This window comes from Myotis daubentonii, chromosome 18 (assembly GCF_963259705.1).
Source record: "Myotis daubentonii chromosome 18, mMyoDau2.1, whole genome shotgun sequence".
NCBI lineage: Eukaryota > Metazoa > Chordata > Mammalia > Chiroptera > Vespertilionidae > Myotis > Myotis daubentonii.
This window is the reverse complement of record NC_081857.1, coordinates 34,338,113-34,360,507: the sequence shown is the minus strand read 5'-3', so window position 1 is coordinate 34,360,507 and position 22,395 is coordinate 34,338,113. Positions and strand designations below refer to the sequence as shown.

The following is a 22,395-nucleotide window of genomic DNA, read 5'->3' as shown; positions in this document are numbered from 1 at the left end:
TCGATGCTTCTAACTCTCTCTCTCTCTCCCTTCCTCTCTGTAAAAAATCAATAAAATATATTTTAAAAATAAATTAATTAAATAAAAGCCCCCAAAGGAGGGGTCTATATCCGGAGGCTGCTGCTCCGATGACTACAGACTGGCCTAAACCAACAGGAACAAGTGCTCTCCCCATCTGGGCGTCCAGGGCTGTGCTCCCTCCGAGGGCTCCAGGGCAGGGCCCTTCCTGCCTGGTCAGCTTCTGGGGGCTCCTGGGGCTCCTTTGCTCCTGGCCCCATCCCTTCAATCTGCCCTCTTCTTCACGTGGCCTCTCCTCCTTCCTAACCTAAGGCCACACTGTGTTCATGTGCGCACTCCCCGCCGATCACGTGGCCAGGACCCCTGTTCACATGCGCACTTCAGGCTGTCCACGTGGCCACGCCCCCTGTCCACGTGCTCACATCTGGCCAATCACGTTTCCACGCCCCCTTGTTCACGTGCCCATCCTACAGGTGAAGCTACTGCGGCACAGAGAGGGCGAGTGACTTCTTCCTTGGAGGGTGCACAGCAGTAAAAGGACGGAGCAGGACATGAACCTCCGCCGCCCAGAGCCTCTGTCTCCTTGACCTGTGACCTCTTGGTAAGCGGCCATTTGCTCTGATGGGCTTCACCCTTCCCCTCACGACCCCCCCCACCCCCCCACCCAATCTACCCCCAGCAGACAGGGGTCCGGAAACGGGGGACACGGGGGATCACGGCACCAGTGCCTCCGGGCGGCTGCTCTCTTTGTCCCAAGGTCCCTCCCAGCCGGTAACCTTGGCGGAGTCCCGCTGCACTGGGGCGAGGGCCCTGCGTGGGGAACACCCCGCCTCCCCTCGCCGTCTGTGGCTTAGATTACAAAGTGCCATGATTTCCCCGTCTGGCTTAGGCCGCCTGCCTCTCCTGGCCGATATTGTTTTACCTCGAAATGAAATTGATTCGGGGTCTGCAAACCAGCAGGCTTCCTGCATTTGCTCTGTGAGACTTGGCTCTGCCCCGGCGCCTCCTGGTCCAAGTCCCCGATGCCACCCCACCTCCGTGGCAGCACCTCTCACCCCCTGGGCCCCCATTCAGCACAGGCACCCTCAGCGCTCCCCTGCAGCCCCAGGGACCTGCTGAGCCCGAGCCCGGCCGGTCACCAGTTCCTCAGGTCCTGCCTGCAGCCCCAGGTCCTCAAACCAGTCTGGGAGGCGCCCGGGGTGGACCCCCTTAGGCAGAGGGGTGCAGACACCAGGTGGGCACTGCGCCCCCACACCGGCCTCCCCTCTCCCCGGAGGAAATGCCGAGACCACCCAGTCTGTGCTGACGCCCTGCACCTGGAGGGCTCAGCCTGCGCAGTGCGGCCACCAGAGGGGACCCGTCTGCAGGGTGGTGGGCAGAACAGGCCTCCCAGGGCAGCTGGGTGCCCACCTGGCCCCAAAGCCATCCTTCAGCCTCCCCCTTGGCCCTGCTCAAGGGGAACCAGGTGTGGTTTCCGCCCAACCCAGCTGCCTGCCTTGGGCGGCGGCAGAGGCTGTCGCCCTCAGCTGGCCAGTTCCTGTTACTGCAGGAAGTAAAGCCACCCTGCCACCCAGCCCGTGCCCACTGGGAGCCAGCCCAGCGCATCATTCCCATCCACAGCTCAGAGCCAGGCCTCGGCGCTTCCCCCCTTGGATGGAGCGGAGCTGGATTGGGAATCAGGACGGTCTCTGCAGCTGATGTGTGGTCCCCATTTTCACAAGCCCAGGAGGCTCCAGGCCCTCTGTGGATTTGTAACTGTGGCTGTATTACCAGAGACCCCTTCAGGGCACAAGCTGGGATATGGCGGCCAGGTCTCGGATTAGAGCCCTCTGCTGTTGCCTCCTGCTGTGAGGACATCCTGCCAGGTGGCTCCGCTCATAAAGAAGAGGGTCCCTTGCCTCCAAATGGGCAACCGACTCAGGCCCGCGGGTATAGAGAGGACCCTGAGCCGCTCCCAATGGGACGAGGCAGCAGGTGCTGCAGCCCGGGCTCAAGTGGAGGCGGCAGGAAGGGAGTGGGCTCTGCTCCTGCATCTCCCTGGGACCCGGAGCTGCAGGGGGACAGGGAACTCTGGTCCCCTCTCCCAGGCGCCCTCAACACCCACCACTTTGCCCCGAAGCAGCTTCGTTTCCATCTGTTTCATGTCATGGCCATCAGGTAAGGCCTTGTTTGTGGAAAGTACTCAGTGTGAAAACCCTTTGAAGTCCCCTGCTCAAGGTCAGCCCTCAGGCCCTTGCAAGCTTGCCTGGTCCTGGATTTTGGAGAATGGAGGCCTTTCTCCCAGTTCTCCCAAACACAGGGAGCTCCTTGTGAAGTCAAGTGCTCGTCTGCATCCTGGTGTGATGACCTTGCCTCCAAAGCAGCGGTCCTTCACCTTCTGGCCCTTTAAATACAGTTCCTCATGTTGTGACCCAACCATAAAATTATTTTCGTTGCTACTTCATAACTGTAATGTTGCTACTGTTATGAATCGTAATGTAAATGTCTGATATGCAGGATGGTCTTAGGTGACCCCTGTGAAAGGGTCATTCGACCGCCAAAGGGGTCGCGACCCACAGGTTGAGAACCGCTGCTCCAAAGGGACAACAGACACAGGCCTGTGGGTATAGAGAGGACCCCTGAGCCGGCTCCAAATGGGGTGAGGCAGAAGGTGCTGGAGCCCAGGCTCAAGTGGAGGTGGCAGGAAGGCAGTGGGCTTTGCTCCGTGCCCAGGCCTGTGCCAGGTGCTCATGGTCCAGATCCTGTCCAATCCTACGAGAGGTGTTTCTTTGCTCCCTCCCTCCCTCCTTCCCTTCCTCCTGGCTTTACTGAAAACCTGTCTGTGCCAGGGGCTGGGGTACAAAGGTAAAGCTAGCATCCCCAAGACCTCATCACCCCTAAGAGCATCATCCAGAAAATGACTGTGACCGTGGTGGGTGCAGGATGCAGGGGGAGCCCCAAGGGATTCAGGGAAGATTCTCCAGGGGAGTTAAAGCCGGCTGGGACCTGAAGGCTGAGGAAGGGCATTCCAGGTGGAGGGAACTGCATGTGCGAAGGCAGGGAGGCAGGAAAGAGCCCGCCTGGTCTGGGAACTGTGGGCGGGCAATGGAGCCCGGGTCCAGGAAATCTGCTGGGTGAGGTTGGGGTCCCAGAGCCCACTCCTTGGAGCGTCTGCCTCCTTGACCTCCTTTGCTCCGGGTTAGGAAGAGGCCCCGGGCCAGCTGCACGAATGGATGGCTTTGACATTGGAGAGGGAGTGAGCAAGGAGGGGCCGGCTGATGTGTATTTTTGGATTGCTTCTCAGAAATCTCCTCCTCCTCCCTATATTTCAATTTTATACTTGCTTATCTGATTCTGCCCTTGGCCCTCACAGTACCCCCACCCCCTTCCCACTGGGACCTCGTTAAGCACAAGGAACCGTGTTTTATTTCTGCATCCCTAACATTGGGCACAGTGTCTGAAACATAGTAGGGTTAATAAATAAGTGAATAAAGTGAGATTCATGTTAATTTCTAAGAAACTGGTCATCATGGCAGAGGACCGGGGAAATTTATTCTTTATTTCAAGATAGATAATTTTTGCCTTTTGATTTTGAGTCTGATTCCTGAAACACTGAGTCTTTAGTGCCACCTAGTGGCAGTAGCTGCAATAAAAGGCTTGTGTAACTAAGAAAAGCTTGGACCTTGCATACTTCTGTTTTGTTTATTTTGAACTGAGACAGGAGGGAGAACTTGCATTGCATTATGGTACTTTGATTTTTTATCTATGAATTCTCTGGACCATGAGATAATTCTGATTGTGAGATCTAAGAAGCGTAAATAGTCCCTTATAACGGATATTTTATGAAAAACGGGCAACTTCAATTTTGAGAAGGTGCAGGATGGAATGGGTAGAATGATCCGAACTTTGGAGCTCTGCTTGTGTAGCTCTTCTGGGTCAGAGTGGGACTAAATGAGACATAAGTTCCCTTATTATTAACCTTTTGGAAAAGATTCTTCACTTTTTAAAAAATATAATTCTTTATTGATTTCAGAGAGGAAGAGAAAAGGAGAGAAAGAAACATCAATATTGAGAATCACTGATCTGCTGCCTCCTGCATGCCCCCTACTGGGGATGGAGCCTGCAACCCAGGTATGTGCCCGTGGCCGGAATTGAACCTGGGACCCCTTAGTCCACAGGCTGATACTCTATCCACTGAGCCAAGCCAGCTAGGGTGATTCTTCAGTGTCTTATCCAGGGTCGTCTAACACCTGCTTTGTCTCTTCACTTGACTCCAAGTTGCAAGACCAAACCCCTGCCATGACCCCAGACTTTCTGCAGTTGATGCAGTCAGGAAGATGCCCCCAGTCTTAACTGGTTTGGCATAAAGATATTCTTAGACTATTTACACTTTATTGTACACTCGATTCATCTCTTTCTGTGAATCCTCTTTTTCCTATGTTTGTCAAGTAATAAAGTTCATTATTAACCTTTTTGAAATAAATATTTTAGGAAGCAACTGATACATTATATTAATGTGTTTGTTTAAAAAATTATTTTGGATGAGTGCTTTGTGATTACATGATCTTTTATATAAATTTATCTTCCATATAAAATATATACTGCTAAATGGGTAATAATATAAAGAAAATGGCACATTTATAGGCTGGATTTTGTGGTGCAGATGGCAATAATTCTCGTGATTAAAATTAGCAGCAGTGTGGAGTGCTCCTACTGTTGTATTAAAGAATGGATCATAAAAGGCATGCTTTGCACTCTTTACAATATTGCATTCTAATGTAACATACCCGCTTTCTCCTTTTTCCTTTTAGGATTCTTCCATTCTTATACTTAATGACCATGTCATCTTGCAAGATTCATCCTGAAAATGTTGACTTAGAAAAGACCCTTTGTCTGGACTACGTTGGCCTCTGCTGTCTTCATGGCTCGCTCCTAATCAGGATGGTAAGTCTATTGAATTCTCTGTGTATCATAGTATCTAGATCAGTGGTTCTCAACCTTCCTAATGCCGCGACCCTTTAATATAGTTCCTCATGTTGTGGTGACCTCCAATTTCACTGTTACAAATTGAACATAATTAAAGCATAGTGATTAATCACAAAAACAATATGTAATTATATATGTGTTTTCCAATGGTCTTAGGCGACCCCTGTGAAAGGGTCGTTTGACCCCCAAAGTAGACCTCAGAATGTGACTGTATTTGGAGCTAGGGCTTTTAAAGAGGTAATGAAGGTTAAGAGAAGTTGTATGGGTGGACCCTAATCTAACATGACTGGTGTCCTTATAAGGAGAGGGCTACCAGGGATGCAGGTGCACAAGGAAAAGGCCACGCGAGGACACAATAAGCAGGTGGCCACTTGCAAGCCAAGAAGAGAGGCCTCGGGAGAAACCAAACCTACTGACACTTGGGTCTTGGATTGCCAGTCCCAGAACATGGGGAAGGAAATTTCAGTTGTTTGAGCCACCCAACCTGTGGTATTTCGTTATGGCCGTCCTAGCAGACTGTTACAGCCAGGCAGTGTAATAACTGCTTTTTATGAAGTCTCTCTTTAATAGTCATAGTTACCAACTTGAGGCAGGTACTGTTGTGACAGGGCCTGCAATAAAACTTTTGCCCACGGCAAGAACCCTCTTCAGTATGCTCAGACCTGACCCTGAACGTAGGTCAGTACAATACTCTGGCTCCTACGTAGATGAGGTGGGGAGAGAATGAAATGGAGCCACGCATTTTTTGACATGTGTATCTCTATCCTGGTTGTGCTTGTGTTACTCTCCGTTCATTTTGTTAAGAGAGAATAGTAATTCCCGAATTTACATCAGTGTCCGCTCTTACCAGGCTCTACTGTCTGAACTGATAAGCCCCTTCTGATCATTCACTGTTCTTTTCTAATTTTGTCCTTTATTTTGGTCTCCCTTGCCGAGAGTCACTGGTCTATACTCTGGTACCCCAAGTATCTCTCACTGGTTTGATGTTTTTATGTGATATTTTCACTTGTAGCTTCATTTCAGTGAAATAAAGGTTTGCCTCCATGGGAGGGCCATACATTAAGCTATTGAAAAAGGTAGTTAATAAATTACCTTCTCATGTGTAGCTAGATGCTAGTTCTTATTGGGAGGAGGACAGAGTTTGTTGGAAAGAGTGCTAGAAACACTGAGAGTACTCAGGGCCTAGAGGAGGGTGGATTGGGCCACATAGGAGAAGAGGGGTAAAAGGAAAACTGAGAGGAATTGATGACAGTAGTCATTTAGCAGGCTGTGACTTGGCTTCTGCTGGGAGCACCTACTGCCTCTCAATAGCAACTGCTGTCTGTGTTGTCACCCTGTCACACTTCCATCCTCCCCTACCGAGGTATGATGGGACCTGGACCTGCCACTGGAGTCATGTGTGGCTACTTGAGCCATCTCGTCAAAGTCATATTAAGTACATACGGTCCTAGAATTTTATCTGTAAAACCTAAATAGTTCTCCCTAAAATAACACGTGACTGGCTACAAATAAAATTTGAAAACTGCAAATATGGGAGACAAAGAGAAAGCCTCAAGTCTGCTATTGCTCACAGGCTAGATTAACTGAGCACCACTTTAGTCTTGTTCTAAAGAAGGGATATACGACCAAGGTACCCATAAAGTTCTTATTGAAAGTATTATTTAGAGTTTTGGGTTAGGGACCTTATAATTGAAAATGCTAAAAATACTTCTTAGGCCAGGCAATTCGATTTGGACTGAAGAGATAAGATCATGCTGAAGGTCAAGTTTTGACTTTGAGAAGACACAGGTATATCATTATCTGGGGGAGCCAGGCTTTTCCGTCGACACAGGGCCTCCTGTAGTGATAACTACAGACCCCCTCTTCTAGGCTGTGACTTAACTGCTTTGGCCCCGCGGACACCATCAGTAAACAAGGCTTCCTGGGAATATCTGCTTCGCCCTCTTTTAAGAGCAAATTTCCAAGGACTGCCTGAGCTCCCATACCTATTTTGCCATCATCTTCAAAGGAGTCCAAGTATACAGCAATGAGGAACAGTCAACAAGACAGTGTGTGATTTTGTGCTAAATTGCATGTACAGATGAAGCACCGCCCAGAGACAGCTTCATGGGGGGAAGAAGAATTTTTGCTTGAGGGTAGATGGGAAAGAGAGCACAGCTGAGGTTCTGTTTTTGAGACTGTCAATTTTCTCCCCTGGCTGCCGTGCTGAAACTCCTGGAGATGATTGATGTGAAACAGGACGTAAGACAAGGTTAAAAGGAGCAAGGAGCGCAGGCACGTAGTAAGACAGTCTGAATTAGAGCTGCCAGCGGATGTGTGGAGACTTCACCAGCTGGAGGGAGGTTGGGAATTTTGTGTTTCATCAATGGAATGAAAGCACACCACTGTGCGATCGGGCAGACGCCTCAGTGTGCAGTAATATCCCCTGCATACCCCTCCCCAGTTAACAGTGCGCGCAGCAAAGTCACTGCGCTGGCGAAACAAATCTCATACAACCTGAAAAGTATAGCTGGTAGCTGATACTTCACCTTGAAGTTAGAATGGTTTGTTCAAGTGTGTTAATACTTCTGCAATGTTTTAGCCTTTGGCGTCTCGATTTGAGCTTCCCCAGATGTTTGTGGTGTAAGTGATATCCTGGTCCTTGCACTTCGGCTGATCTGACACATCTGTTGCCTAATGCATCGCTGTGTGCTCATGGACAAGGCCAAGGGATTAACCTGGGCTGGGTTGAGCATGTCATGCTTTCACAGTTTGCTTTCTTGATTTGGTTTCATAATGTTTACTTTGTGCAAAAGGCCTGTGGGCATTTGAAAATGAGATTTCCTATAGATTTTACTCCTCCACCAGCTACCAGTGTGGTTTTGGGCAAGCTGTAGAACCTGAAGATAGCCAGGTACCCACACTTCCCCTCTGGGTCTGCATCTGAAAGGTGAACAGCCTGGGAATGATGATTTTGAGGTTTTTCTTCTGAGATTGAGATTTTGAAATTCCTGAGTAGTCAAAGTCAGATTTTTTTTTTTTTTTTTTTTTGGCACTAGAGCACTGGGTTTGCCCACCAACGTGTACTCTTCCACACTTACGTGCGTCAAGCCCACTGTCCTCTATTTTCCTAGACGGAGACATGCCAGGTCGGTGAGCCTCGTGGAGTGTCTTTAAGAAACTAGACCCGGCCGCCTGGCCCACGCTCACAGGCTCCTCTCATGTCTTCCATTCACTTATCCATTCACGCAACAGACACTTACTGAACGCCAATCATAAGCTTTAGAACCCGATCTATGCCTTTTTATTCATCTTCCCTTACACTCACTTTCTTTGACAAACCAGGCAGACACCAGTATAGGAAATGCATATTTAATCATTCTCATGAGTGATCAGAACTATACAATCAAGCTTTCTATAACAAAATGCAATACAGTCGTGGTGGGTCCAAAGTGCCCGGGAGGCCGTAGTCAACACGTGAAAGGTGTGGGTAGGGGGCTGGAAACAAAATATTCTTTCCTATCAGAGCCTCGTTCCTCAGGGCCTCCTTTCAAAGGTTTATTGTCCCTGCTTTCAGATTTCTCTGTGGGCTTCAGGGAAGGTACATGTTTTTATTGTCTCAGTTTGAATGTGACGAGGCAGGGTTCTGAGATCTAAATTCAGAGAGGGAGAACTTGAGATGGAACTCAAGCAGCTCCCTCACAGAAATTTATTTGTAGAGAAAAACTAAGGGAAAGGAACTCAGAAGCTCAAAAGCTGCAGATAATCCGTCAGAAGTTCCTGGTTGCCCCAAACTGACTTCTGGCTCTCTGGTCTGAGACCGCAGCCTCCGCGACAGAGGCTAATGCCTATTTTTAGGATCCTTTCCTATTCCGCATCAGGGTTTCTTAACCTCAGCGTGATTGACATACTGGGCTGGATAATTCTTTGTTGTGGGTGGATGTCCTGCGCATTGTAGGGTGCAGAGTTCTATTCACTAGATGCCAGTAGCACCCCTCCCCCCAAATCATGACAGCTAAAGTCTCCAAACATTTCTAAATGTCCGTGGGGGTTTGCAGAATGAGCCCGGTTGAGTGAGTCTCACTGCTCTAGATGCTGTTGATACCTGAGGTCCTCTCAGGCCACGCGGCCTGGAAAGCACAAGCCTGCCACCTTGTGGTGACTTAACGCCCATGTGGCCAAGATGGGAGGCCTTTCCCAGCCCACTCACGGCTAAACGTCACCTGAGAAATAAAATGGCATTTGTTTTTGAAAAGGAGGTCCTCAGATCATTTAGAAAATGTCACCCAACTACGATTTTTACGTTGAAATTCCAGTCACGCCCCACGCTTCCTCAGCGTTTGTCAGGTGGGAAGAGATGCCGAGGCACGTTTGCAAGCATCATAGTGACAAGCGGATCATCAGGCCACCACTGAGATGCAGCCACCTTGGTTGTGAAGTGGCAGCTGACTAGCAGCTTCTTGCTGTTTCCACAGAAGTTTAAGCGCGGACATACTGCAATTGAAACTTTCTGGGAGCGACATTACAGCAGGATAACAAGATCCAGAGACAGGGAGCTGCAATAGCCCACCCTCTCACTCCCCAACTGGGGATGGGTAGGGGGAGGTCCCTGAGTTATGGGGGGGGTACCCTTGTCCCCACATGCGTTTTACTTCGCAGTCTTAACACACTTCTCTAGTTCGGATGAATTATTTCCCCAACTTCTAATACATGTCTTTGAAGATAGATTTATCTTGTTCATATTGGAGTCTTCAGTGGGTTGCTTTTTGCTTCTTTTTGCTTCTTGATCTTGTATGTTCACTCCAGGCTTTTAGGCATGAATTCATTTCCCCCCAAGAAATAGAAAACTAGGTCATATCTTGTGGTGAAATCGTTCTGCAGATTCCTGGGATTCTGAAAATAACAGCAATAAGATACCATTACAACCATTCAGCAAACATTTATTGAGAACAGAACCTCTCCCTGCCACTGGATGAGTGTATTCTCATTCAGGAACGGCCTTGTTTTCTGTGTTTTGATGATGTTCTATCAAGGCCACATGGCACCCTAGGTTGCTGAGGGGAAGGAGATGGCTTGAGTCTCTCCTTCAGGGAGGGATCATCCTCAGAGCTGATGCTGGAGCTGCTTGATCATGTTAGGAACACAGGCACACACACAATGGACCCCCCACACCATTCAGGGTTCATCTCACCTGCCGTACTAATGACGTTGCACGTTTCTGTGTGGCCAAGGCACGTTATTTTAGGACCAGGGAAGAGGAGAGAGGTAGGAGTACCCAGCCGATGGCAAAGAAAGAAGAGACACACAGGGAGGCCTTTGAGTCCAGCAGCTCTAGGTGACTCCGCCTTCTAATCTCAGAGTCTGTAAAGGGAGAGAACAAGTTCAGGGTCATAGAGGGGAAGCTGCAGATCTTCTCCACGTGGCTGGTTAGCAAGGAAAAGTACCTGGAAAACAGCAAGTTGTTCCTAATACAACTTGTACCCAATTGGGGGGCAACTTTGTACCCCATTATCCACTTTCCCTTTCTTCAAAGGAAGCTCTGTTCCATGGTCCACTCCAGTAAGCACGCAGCCAAATGAAAAATGATACCAATAAAGAGATAATAATTGGTTACCAAGGAAAGAATGGGCTGAACAATGGCCATGGCCAGTCCTTGGTTTCAGACACATTTTTCCCCCTCTCGGCCGTGACCGTTACAGGTTATGTGTTACTCGCTTTCTTGACATCATTGCAAAGTGATGAGAAAGTATTGTTCTCATTTTGAAGTAGGGAAGAGAAGTGAAGAAATTAAATTGCTCTACTCTGTTTTTTCCCTCGACAGTCCAATCTCATTTAGTTCGTTTTGGCTCTGACACTTACTAGCTGTGTGACTTTAGTTCATCTATATGTGTTTCCATTTCTTCATCTATAAAATAGGACTAAAATAATAATAATCTACTTGTTAGGAGGATTAATGAGTTAATACATTAAAGTGCTTGGAACGTACCTGGCACATAAGTAAGCAATCAATAAGTATTAGCTGTGAAAACAACAAGAGTAACCCTGCTCAAGCCTAATTAATGAGTATGACTTCCATTAAGTTGATCATTTCCAAATCCATCTCCTTATTCTGAACTTTGTCATGAGTTTCACATCTGGATTTACAGTTGCTACTGGGTCAGTTAAAAACATAATTATTGAGTAAATGTTTGAGCACCTACTGTTGGGGTTCAAAGGAGCCCAATAAAGAACACCCCTTTTTACAGCTGAGTTCTGAATCCGTTAAAGAGTAGGACAAAACGAGTGAGGCAATTGGAAGACCAAAATATCACTCGCATTACTAATAAATCTGATACAGGATGAAGCTTTGTGCTCGGAAGTGAGCTGTCGCCCAGGCATCTCCCCGGACAGGCAGCACCAGCCTGGGCAGGCTTCCTCCTGCCAAGCGGATTACGCCTCTGAAACATTGATGGCTGGGAAGAGCAGAGTAGAAATTATACTTCCTGAGGGTAGCTAGAGAGACAGGAAAAAAGAAGGAGCCGGCCTCTTCTAATAAACTCACCCATCAGATACATTAGTCACTCCTGCTTCTCTGATGAGGCATGAAAGAGGGGTGAACAGAGAGGCTGGAAGGGTTAGGTTGGTGGGGTATCTTCTCATGGAAGGAAGTATGTGGAATACGGATGGAGTGTTCTCCCAAAACCCCTCGTACGCTGGGTCATGTGCTAACCATGGGACCTTTCTGCCTAGTAAACAATGGGCACTTTCAACTCAGCATCTCTAAAATCCCCGTCTTTTTTCCTAAACTGTTGCTTCTGTATTTTAATTGTTTGTTGGCAGTGTTATTAACCTCCTAAGCAAACGGGGTAGAAACATCACACCCATTTGACTTGCTCTTTCTCTTCTCCTTCACGTTTGTGTCCCTAAGGCCTGTAGATTATTTTCTTCATTAACTTTTGATTCTTCCCCTTTCTTTCCCATTGCTACTGCCTCCATTAAGACCCTCATAATTTCTCCCTTGGACATTGACATAGGCTCCTGACTTCATGGCTTCCTATTCTATCAAAACCATTCTTCTGTCCTGGCCGGTGTGGCTCAGTTGGTTGAGCATTGTCCCATGCACTGAAAGGTGACCGTTCAATTCCCAGTCAGGGCACATGCCCAGGTTGCAGGTTCAATTCCCAGTCGGGTGCGTATAGGAGGCCTCCTATCGATGTTACTCTCCCTCTCCCTTCCTCTCTCTCTCTCAAAAATCAATAAAAACATTGTAAAGTAAATAAATAAAGTATACATATGAAAACCTATGGAATGAGATAAAATATTTGCAAATCGTATGTCTGATACATGTTTCCTATCCAGGATGCAAAAGAATTTCGACAACTCATTCAAATTGAATTCATTTTAGCCCCAAGAGGGATGGTTTTAAAAGTTATAATTCAGTCTCTGCATTTCTTTGGTGCCAGCTCAACCCTAGGTTTTCATGCACTAAAGCATTGCAGGGAGACCCGCGTGCTGGGCTCCCTGGATCCTGGTCTTTGCTCCCTGGGAGGCCAGTGCAAACTAGAGCTGTCGGGTAATCCTGGGCCATGTTAGTGGGAGCATGGGCTGACTAAGACTAAGGCAGATTCTAAGACCTTCCGTCTTCAGATTGAAAGCCTTCTCAAAGGCAGACTAGAACCAAACCAGTGTTGGGGGACTTGGCATATAGATCATGAGCTGAATATATCAGAGATGTCAAGTAATCATCATATCCACTGCTTCACCAAAGCAGCCCTGCTGAGTTAGGGCCTCAGGACCCTGCACACCGCTCTCCAGCAGTCAGAAGCTGTATGAGACAAAGCTTAGTTGCCATCTTTGACCTATAAGGCCATAAATATTGTTTTGTATTAGTCTTCTTCTTATGTAGTGTAACCCCAACTGGAATTGTGGTCTAGGTGTCTGTGAAGAGAACTCTAGAGCTCTCTGTGCCCTCGTACATAATATATCAGTTACAGAAATTATATTTTAATTTAGATTTCATTCTCACCCCAATACACCCATACAAAAAGCATGAAGGGACCGACCTGTCACTTTGATATCCCCCGTGGCTTTGGCAATGTTGTTCTCAATCATACAGGAGTATGTGTTGTTGATTGTGACATTGTAGAGTACAGATACAACCTTCATGGTCACATTCTCAGAATTCAGCTCAAAGCTGGTATTGGAGACTTCTGAGAAGTTGGTTCTTTGGTCAACTTGGGATGTCCAGACCACTGTAGGCTGGGGGAACCATCGGGGAGCCTCACATCGAAAGCTCTCTGAGCTGGCATTGTAGTCCACATCCATCTTTGGGATGCTGAAGGCTGCAGGGTGGAAGGTCAGAAAGGGCTGATGTCAAGGTCAGAAAGAGAAGACAATATGGCCTTTGAAGAACTAGGTCTTAAATACACCGTGATTTCTATCATTGAGGTGACTCAGAACTTCACTTCCCCAGTGGGCTCTCTGTGTATGGCCCATTGTACTGTAGATGCAAATAATGATCTGCTCATGATATTGTTGTACATCACAATTCTGGCCAATGTCACGAACTCCAGAGACATAAGTTCTAGGTTCAATTGTTACAACAGGTAAATTCTCCAAGTAAGAGGAGTTCCAGTGATTACAAAAAAAGTTTATCCATTAGGGAAATTGGGTGTTTCCCCAGGGATCTGTGAAGTCTTCTGAACTTTACACTGAGTGGCCAGATTATTATGACCACCTCATCAGTACTTCATTGACACTTCCAAAAATACTGAATATTGAAAACGTCCTAAGCAAATATTCTCAAGGTTTTATTATTATTATTATTATTATTATTATTTGCATAACTAATTCACTTCACTGTACGGATGGGGTGGTCACAATAATCTGGCCACTCAGTATATATCTTTTTGCTACCTGGAGAAAATAGGGGAGGGAAAGAGAGAAGGAAGAAACGGTATTCACCTGTCACTACAATATATTATTTAAATAATACATGTGAAAATTCAGAAGAAGCTAGAGTTCAGAACAAAAGATTTTAAGACCATGTATGATGGGCCCCTTTTGGAGTTGGTGTGGGTCTTGGACTGGACAGCAAGGATGGCTGCTAACAGACTTTGAGGGTCTTGTTTGATATTAATCACTCATGAGTGTAAAAGCATGATATTTCATCAGCTAACTGCTCTTTAGCCTCAAATAGCTTTTGGCCCTTTCTTTCCCTCTGCCTAAAAATAACTTACCTCCAGTTTTATACTCCAGGTTAGCATTCCCCTTGCCTTTGGAAGTGATGATGTAACATTTATAGGTGCCAGCATCTGCGAGTTGCACATTTTTCAGCCTCAGAGAAGCATTGCCAACTCTCACTTGATCAGCAAACACGGCTGTCCGGCCTCTGAACATCTCATTCTGGTCTGACAAGTCATCTTTGCCTTCTTTGAACTCATGGACGAAGCCCATAACACCTTCCTTTAGCCACTGTATCACGATATCAGAAAGTTTGATGTCAGGTTCAAAAGTGCAGCTCAGGATTCCGTCCTCCCCGATGTTACCAGCCGAGGTGAGAGTCGTGACTGAGATGGAGTGTGTGCCTGCAATTTAGGAAGTAAGGGTCAATGCCAAGGAAAACTTTGGAACTTCTATCACCAAACCCGTCATTACTAAAAGCCAAACAGAGACTTCTGTAACAAATTAGGAAGACAGAAGGACAGGAGAGGCATAGGAAAGAAGACGTAAGAAGGATAGAAAGAGCAGGAAGACAATAGTTTGTTTTTTTATAGCTACAGCGATCTAAAATAAACAATAGCTTTTGGGGACCAAGTAACCCAATCCTGGGGAGACGATGAGAGGAGACCATGTTGGATTTGGGGTTTAAAGATGAGAACTCAAGTCCTGGCATTGTCATTTTGTATGTGTGTGAGCTTGAATAAGTCATGTAACCTCTCTGGATCTCAGAAAAATGGAGGTAATGCTATCTATCTTGCCTATCTTAAAGGATTCCTGTAAGGATCAAATCAAATGATTATGAACTTGACTTAAAAATTGTAATTGCACATATAAGATATTGTTATTCATAGTTAACCAGAAATGGTGTAGAAGTGAAACCTCATGTTAACCAAATGTGACTAGGAGTTCTGAAGAATGTCAGATTCTAAAGTGCTGTTACTTTTATCTTTATTTGAATGATGAAGAAGCTAAGCGAAGAGAAGATAAGTGACTTGGTCAAGGTTATAGTGCCAGCTATGGCATGATGAAGAATGATACTTAACTAAATTATTTTTTTTTGGCCCAAGATAGAAGATATCCCCTCCTCTCCAAGTACATCACCCAACAGAATATGAATCATGCAGCTAGCTGTGTCCACTGCCTTTTCCGCACTTGCCCAGCCGATAGCCCACTCAGTCTATGGGCTGCTGACTGGAGACGCCTGTAGGACTGATTCAATGAACTGAATCTTCTTGAGAGGCTCCTTCTGGGGTATGGATGTGAAGCCGAGATGAGGATGAGTCTTTGAGCCCAAGATGACCGTGGGCCATACACAAAAAGTAGGGGGCTGGTGGGAAGACCATGAAAGAAAGATGAAGAAGGTGCCCCCATCCCCAGAGCTGTCATAGATCCTGAGGATTTTCAGGTCGAGTTCCATCCCAATCTCTGAGTATCCTTTAATACCTTATATTAAAATGGTCTTCACTAACCTCTTCTCCTTAAAGCCAGAAAAATGGGTGCTGAGCGCCTCCCAGCTTCCTTATTGCTATTCCTTCCTCTTATCTTTGCCTCCATCCAATATAGTTTACATGCATTAGTCTTATAGGTAGAGCTTAAAGAACAATATGAACATGTTAGTTTTCTAATCACTAGTCTTTCATGACTCCCAAGGACTGTGGAGTCAAGTTCAGACTACCCAGCATGGCCTTCAGACCTAAATACTGCATGGCACATAGGAAATGCTCATTAATTGTTACCTTTCCACCCTCATTTCCCACTGCTTTCTTTCAGTCTATATTGTCTATTCATATCAAGTGATTTATTGATTTTCTGCTTTCATTGGAAAAATACACAAGCATACTTGGTATTTTCAAATGTCAGAGGTAACATTATGAACATAAGGATATTCTCTCTTGCCCACAAGGGGTTAGAATTGTCTAGTTGGGCCGTAGGCCTTTATAAAGTAGATGAAGGTAATGGATGAGGGACAGACCTGAAGAAGCTAAGCTAGATGGGTTTATATTAGAAAGAGAGCCGAAACCGGTTTGGCTCAGTGGATAGAGCGTTGGCCTGCGGACTGAAAGGTCCCAGGTTCGATTCCGGTCAAGGGCATGTACCTGGGTTGCGGGCACATCCCCAGTAGGGGGTGTGCAGGAGGCGGCTGATCGATGTTTCTCTCTCATCGATGTTTCTAACTCTCTATCTCTCTCCCTTCCTCTCTGTAAAAAATCAATAAAATATATTTAAAAAAAAAAAGAAAGAGAGATACTGATGGAAGAAAAGTTATAAGTAAAAAAAAGGCAGAGGAAACACAGGTGCACAGGCTGGATTGGGGGGATGTTTGGAGGCTTAGAGTGCAGGGAATAGAGACAGGAGCAGCTGCCATGCATGGCCACGCAGGTGGGAGGTTTGGGAGAGAAGTCATGAGAGAGGATGATGCGAAGCTTTACTGTGTGATATGAATGCGAAACACCCCTTTCCCCGCCTTGGCTAATCCTGGTTATACCAGTTATACTATTATTTTCACACCCCTGTTCATCCTGCACCTCCAATTTATAGTTTCCTCCTCTCCTATCACCAGCTATCCGAGTTCTGCTTATATTCAAGGCTGTTCAGATGGCAGCCTCTCACGAAACCCTCCTTTGATCTACCAAGACAAAATGAATAGACTCTGTCTTTACTGTCCCTGAACACTTTCCTGTGCCTTTATTATAGCAGCTGTCTCCCCTCTACCTTGTCTCCGGTCTCTATCTGGCACTAATCTGTAGGCTTTTCAAGGGCAGAAACTGTTTGAATCATATCTGTAATTCCTATACTGCTGTGATGATTAATTTCGTGTGTCACCTTTACTGGGCCACAGAGCGCTCAGACATTTTGTCAGCTGCTCTGGGTGTGGCTGTGAGGATGTTTCTGGGTGAGGTTAAGATTTGAATGAGTAAACGGAGCACAGCAGATCACCCTTCCTCTGATGGAAGCCTTAGAGGTGGGCCACCTGGGGCCTGAGGGGACTTCCCCGCCTCCAGACCTGTGAGAAAATAAACGTCTGCCATGTAAACACCAGGTCTATGGTATTTTGTTACGGCAGCTTGAGCGAAAAATATGTATTTGTTCAGTGAATGAATAAATGAATGGAAGTCAGTAGAAATCAAGGGACTGTTTAATAGTTCTACCCAAAATGATTATGGGAGTGAGGAACATGTGACAGGATTACCACATTTAAATTTGGGGGAGATGTGAGCCAGTGAAAAAGAAGGCAGTGAGCCTGGCCAGTGCGACTCTGTGGTTGAGCATTGACCTATGAACCAGGAGATCATGGTTCGATTCCTGGTCAGGCACATGCCCAGGTTGTGGGCTTGATTCCCAATGTGGGGTATGCAGAAGGCAGCCAATCAATGATTCGCTCTCATCATTGATGTTTCTCTCTCTCTCTCTCTCCCTCTCCCTTCCTCTCTGAAACCAATAAAAAATATATATTTTAAGAAAGCAATGAAAATACACAGAGATTCTCAATAAAACCATGGGGCAAATGTAATTATATTAGAGCAAGGGGAAATTTGACTGTAGATTATAAAGTGCCATTAAAGTTGATTTGAAAAATTACTTTTCAGAAAAAATACATAATTAGCACAGTTTATGGAGAGAATGAAATGGTAATAACATATCTTAGTTCGATAATTGTGTTACCGAATTAATTGTAAGGCGTTGGCCTTGAGCCCACAAGTGGAGGATTTGTTGGATGCTCTCTTAGAGAACTTAATGCGTAAAAGTAGCAGCCGTGGGAGCCTGAGGGACCAGTGTGGGCTCAAGACCATTTAAGGTTGCATTACAGATGTGGCAGGTGGAATGCGTGTAATGTTGATTAAATCCCACCCTCCCCATAGCAAATCAAGAGGAGGAATAAAGGCCTGTGATATCTTGAAAAACCATGAGGACCAAGCCATTGCTTTGTACCCAGAAAACAGTCAATAAACACTTACTTGCCCTAACCGGTTTGGCTCAGTAGATAGAGCGTCAGCCTGTGGACCGAAAGGTCCCAGGTTCGATTCCAGTCAAGGGCATGTACCTTGGTTGCGGGCACATCCCCAGTGGGGGGTGTGCAGGAGGCAGCTGATCGATGTTTCTCTCTCATCGATGTTTCTAACTCTCTATCCCTCTCTCTTCCTCTCTGTAAAAAATCAATAAAATATATTTTAAAAAAATAAACACTTACTTGTTAGGTGAATAAATGATGATAAAAAGGGATAAAATAAAATTTAATATGCAAGCAACAGGAAATAAATATTGCTTCTCACAAAAAAGAAATCTATATACAAACTTGCAAACAAATACTGTCTCAAGGAGCTGTGTTCTAGGGAACACAGACTGGTCTGATAGGACTCTCCAGGCCTCATAGCCACCAGCAGCTCTTGTGTGATTTGGTGAGCCACAGGGCTGTAGGAGATGAGTTTAAAGCAGCTATTTTTAAAAAATGTTTTTATTGATTTTCAGAGAGAGGAAGAGAAAGATAGAAACATCAGTGACGAGAGAACCATTGATTGGCTGCCTCCTGTATGCCCCCTACTGGGGATCGAGCCCTCAACCCCGAAAAATGAACTGCCCTTTGAAAGGACTCAGTAAGACAGGTTCTGCAGCGTCCAGTAGCATAGAGGGCATACTGGAAGCCTTCAGCAGACGGTCACTCAGCATCTGCTGGAACGCAGCTGTCCAGATGGGCACCACAGCACATGGCTTAAAGGTGGAAACACATAGGTTTACGCCTGTGCCAGAGGAGCCTGGGGTGGAACTTGTGAGTCCCACTCTTGCCAGAGAAGAGAGCAGGGTTGGTGGTAGCAATTGCTTCTGTGAGAAGAAACTAGAAAGGATGCTGGGCCGGACTAGATAAAGGTACACGGTAGGGAAGTGGCAGCAGAGCATAGTGCTTGAGAACAAGGCGCAGGTATCAGGCTGTCTGGGTTCAAATCCCAGCTCTGCCACTTACTTGCGCAAGTTTTCTAACTTCTTTATCCCATAGCTTTTCATCTATAAAATGGGATGTTTAATAACAGTAGTTCCCTCAATGGTCTAAATGATACCACGCAGGTAAAGAGCTTCGTGTAGTAGCCAATTTGCCACATGTTAAACCTTCAGTCAGTGGTATTGATAACTATTATTAACTAGAATCATTTGGAAAGATTGCAGATTAGAGTACCAGGAGGAAAGAAACAGTTTACTAAGTACTTTACTTATAGTCACTCATTGTAAGCCTGATAAAACCCTGGGAGATAAGAACGATCATTTTATGAATGAGGATAAGGAGGCTCTGTGGGATTAAATGACTTCCTAAAGCCCTTTAAGTAGCGAGTAGTAGAGCTAGTATCAAGCTCCATCTTATCTGGTGCTAAGCCTGTGCTCTTTCTCCCAGGTTCTGCTGCTATCCAGGGCCAGACTGAGATATGTAGAGAGCCTACTCACTGAAACAGTGAGCCCACTCACCTCTTATAAACATAGAAAAATTTCAAACTATAAAACAAGTGTAAGAAAAGCCAATAGCTATTCATTTTCTCAGATGAGTACAATTTTTTAAAATATCAATTTTGCTCCAAACAATTTGTTCAATGCTCCTGTTTTGGTGCCATAGGCACATGCCTGACTGGCTTACTGAGTAGCCTGTAACTTTTACCCAGTGTCCAAAGATGGAGAATTTGTGTCCTGTAGCTTCCTGCCCTGGCCTCCCTAACTTCAGAGGGGGCCTGCCTTGGTGTGGCCAGGAAATTGTGCAAGCGTCAGGAGGTGGTATACGAATGCATCAGTAACAGCAAACTCTGAATAGCACTGATGGTGTCACCATAAATAATAATGGCAGCCACCTATTACACGCGTCAGGCACCGTACAAATCTTTGTCATTTAGTCCCCATAACTACTCTGACTGCCTTACCAGCGAGGAAACTGTCTGGAAAGTTAAGTTATATCCAAATGGACATAGACCATTGGTATCAGACCAGAGACTAGAGCAGTGTTGGCGAACCTTTTGAGCTCGGCGTGTCAGCATTTTGAAAAACCCTAACTTAACTCTGGTGCCGTGTCACATAGAAATTTTTGATTTTTGCAGCCATAGTAAAACAAAGACTTATATTTTTCATATTTATTTTATATATTTAAATGCCATTTAACAAAGAAAAATCAACCAAAAAAATGAGTTGGCGTGTCACCTCTGACACGGGTGTCATAGGTTCGCCATCACTGGACTAGAGCGTCTGTCTGATTCCTAAGCTCTCCCACCACACAGAGCTGCTCAAAGTCACCCAGTGAGTGAGTGAGTGACAGCACAGGGACCAAGTAGGGTCAGGGGCCTTTCCGCTGCCTCTCCCTCCTTACACGTCACCTGGGATGGCAGCACGCCCTCAGTGGAGGAGAGTGACAGAGTAAAGGCAGCTGAAACTTTAAAGTCCTGAAGTGACAGCTCTGGCCACAGACTGAGTTCAAATACACGTGTTGGCCTGAGTCAGACAGCTGAAGGGAAATGGAGCCAAGCACTTGCCTCAGCGCAGACAGCTGCCGACCAGCTCACCCAGTGTCTTAATTAATGTGGCTTAAATAATAGATGCTTTTGAGACACAGAAGAGGAGGGAAACGACCGTTCCTCGCAGCTGCCATCAGATAGCTGCCTTCCGAAGCGCACCATCCATGTTTCCTACATGGAACCACATGAAACGACAGCCACAGCCTGTCTTCTCTTTCCCTGAGCCCCCTGTGTGCAAAGACTTGCTATTCTTTAACAGGTCAGCTGAGGCTTCATTGCAAAAGAACCATCCGCCCAGGCCAGCCATTGCTAGAACGGCTCAGCCCTGCAGCACTTCACCTCTGACCCCAGAACACCTTGAGCGCTGTCTGGTAGATAGAGCCCTGTGATAAGCGTTCCATTTGGTTCTCTCAACCGCCTGGTGATGCAGACATTGCCTGCTCCACTCCCTAAACGCGGAAACTGAGGCCCACAGAGATGAGTGACTAATGCGAGGAGAATGCAGTCAGCAAGGAGGAGGCCCAGTGCTCTACTCCCAGGCTTTCTGGGTCCACGAGCCGCGCTCTTGCCCTTCTGCCACACTGAGTGGTTGGGGGCTCAGTGGTGAGGGGTGAACGGCTTGTGGTGATGCAGGAAATCACATACCTGAAATACCAAAACCGATGATAAGGGCAATGGCTCCAGCCAACACAATGATGATGCTAATAATGCTGTGGAGAGAGAGAGAAACAGGAAATTACTTCATTCCGTGCGACATGCTGATTTGCAACCTGGGCTCATCTCTGTCATAAGAGGTGCTACCGAAAGCCCCTCAACTTTCTCTTCAACATATTCCTAGAAATAGGCACCTTAGGAAGGAATCTCCGCAATTCTGCCCCGTCCCCCCCGGGAGCACGAGATAGGTTAAAGGAGTGGCCCTTTTGTTTGACTGTTGTATCATCTTTCTTTCCTGTGTCCAGACCAGGGAAGACCATGCACAAAGACTGTTGGGACAAGACTGACGATACCTCTGTAGTGCAGGTGCCACTTGGGGAGCCCTGGTCACACACCCAGCCCACCCTGAGCATTGCTGCCCGTCCCTCTTGGAGCATTCACCTACCTGTTCTGTCTCCTCCCAGAGACCTCAGACTTTGACCATGGTCACGTTCACTTTGTACTCACTATTCCCTAGTCCACTGCGTCCCACAGATCCTCAGCGGGACCTTATTTTCTCTTATTAACAATAATACATATTAATTACCGAAAGGTTAGAAAATACAAATAAGCAAATATTCCATCAGCCAGACATAACCACTGTTAACTTCTTACTATGTCGCCTGCCAATTTTCAGTGACCAGATTAACAAATGGCATTTGGGAAACAAACAAGGAAGTATTGCTTACACTTACTGAGGCTAGAATTATGTGGCAGACGTGTTCCAGGCACCATCTGGGGGTTATATCATTTATCCATACGCTAACCTTGTGAGGTAAACAAAGTTATCGGCTCCATTTCACCCATGAGGCAGTGACAGGGTTAAGCACCTTCCCTAAATTCACACGGATGGAAAGTGGCAGAGCTTGGATTGGACTCTCTCTCTGGAATCTGCACTTGCCTACTTCCCACACTGTCTCCCAAGGGTGGGGGCTCACAAATGGGGTGTGTCGCTCCTCTCTGTTCAGGGGAACCCAGGGGCCACCAGCTTTAGCCGGGGAGAGTGGCAGGCAGAGCAGGAGGTGTGCGTCAGAGCTGGTGTGTTGCAGAGCAGTTCCTG

The 22,395-nt window shown here is 46.4% G+C and overlaps 1 protein-coding gene and 1 long non-coding RNA gene across 2 annotated transcripts in view; one reads left to right on the top strand and one right to left on the bottom strand.

Moving 5' to 3' along the window:
• The first annotated feature begins 418 nt into the window (after positions 1-418).
• On the top strand, positions 419-4,935 carry LOC132220349 (uncharacterized). Its single transcript, XR_009449769.1, has 3 exons — positions 419-619; positions 4,031-4,128; positions 4,809-4,935. It is a non-coding gene; the product is annotated as an uncharacterized LOC132220349 (long non-coding RNA).
• Positions 4,936-8,334: 3,399 nt separating this feature from the next.
• The window catches only part of VTCN1 (V-set domain containing T cell activation inhibitor 1), a 34,372-nt gene continuing 20,311 nt past the window's right edge, over positions 8,335-22,395 (bottom strand). Inside the window, exons 2-6 of the mRNA XM_059673707.1 lie at positions 21,288-21,352; positions 14,181-14,528; positions 13,005-13,283; positions 10,154-10,323; positions 8,335-9,855 (exon numbers count right to left, since the gene is read on the bottom strand). Of these exons, the coding sequence (XP_059529690.1) occupies positions 10,199-10,323; positions 13,005-13,283; positions 14,181-14,528; positions 21,288-21,352 (817 nt within the window). The 3' untranslated portion in view covers positions 8,335-9,855; positions 10,154-10,198. The remainder of the gene's footprint in view (positions 9,856-10,153; positions 10,324-13,004; positions 13,284-14,180; positions 14,529-21,287; positions 21,353-22,395) is intronic.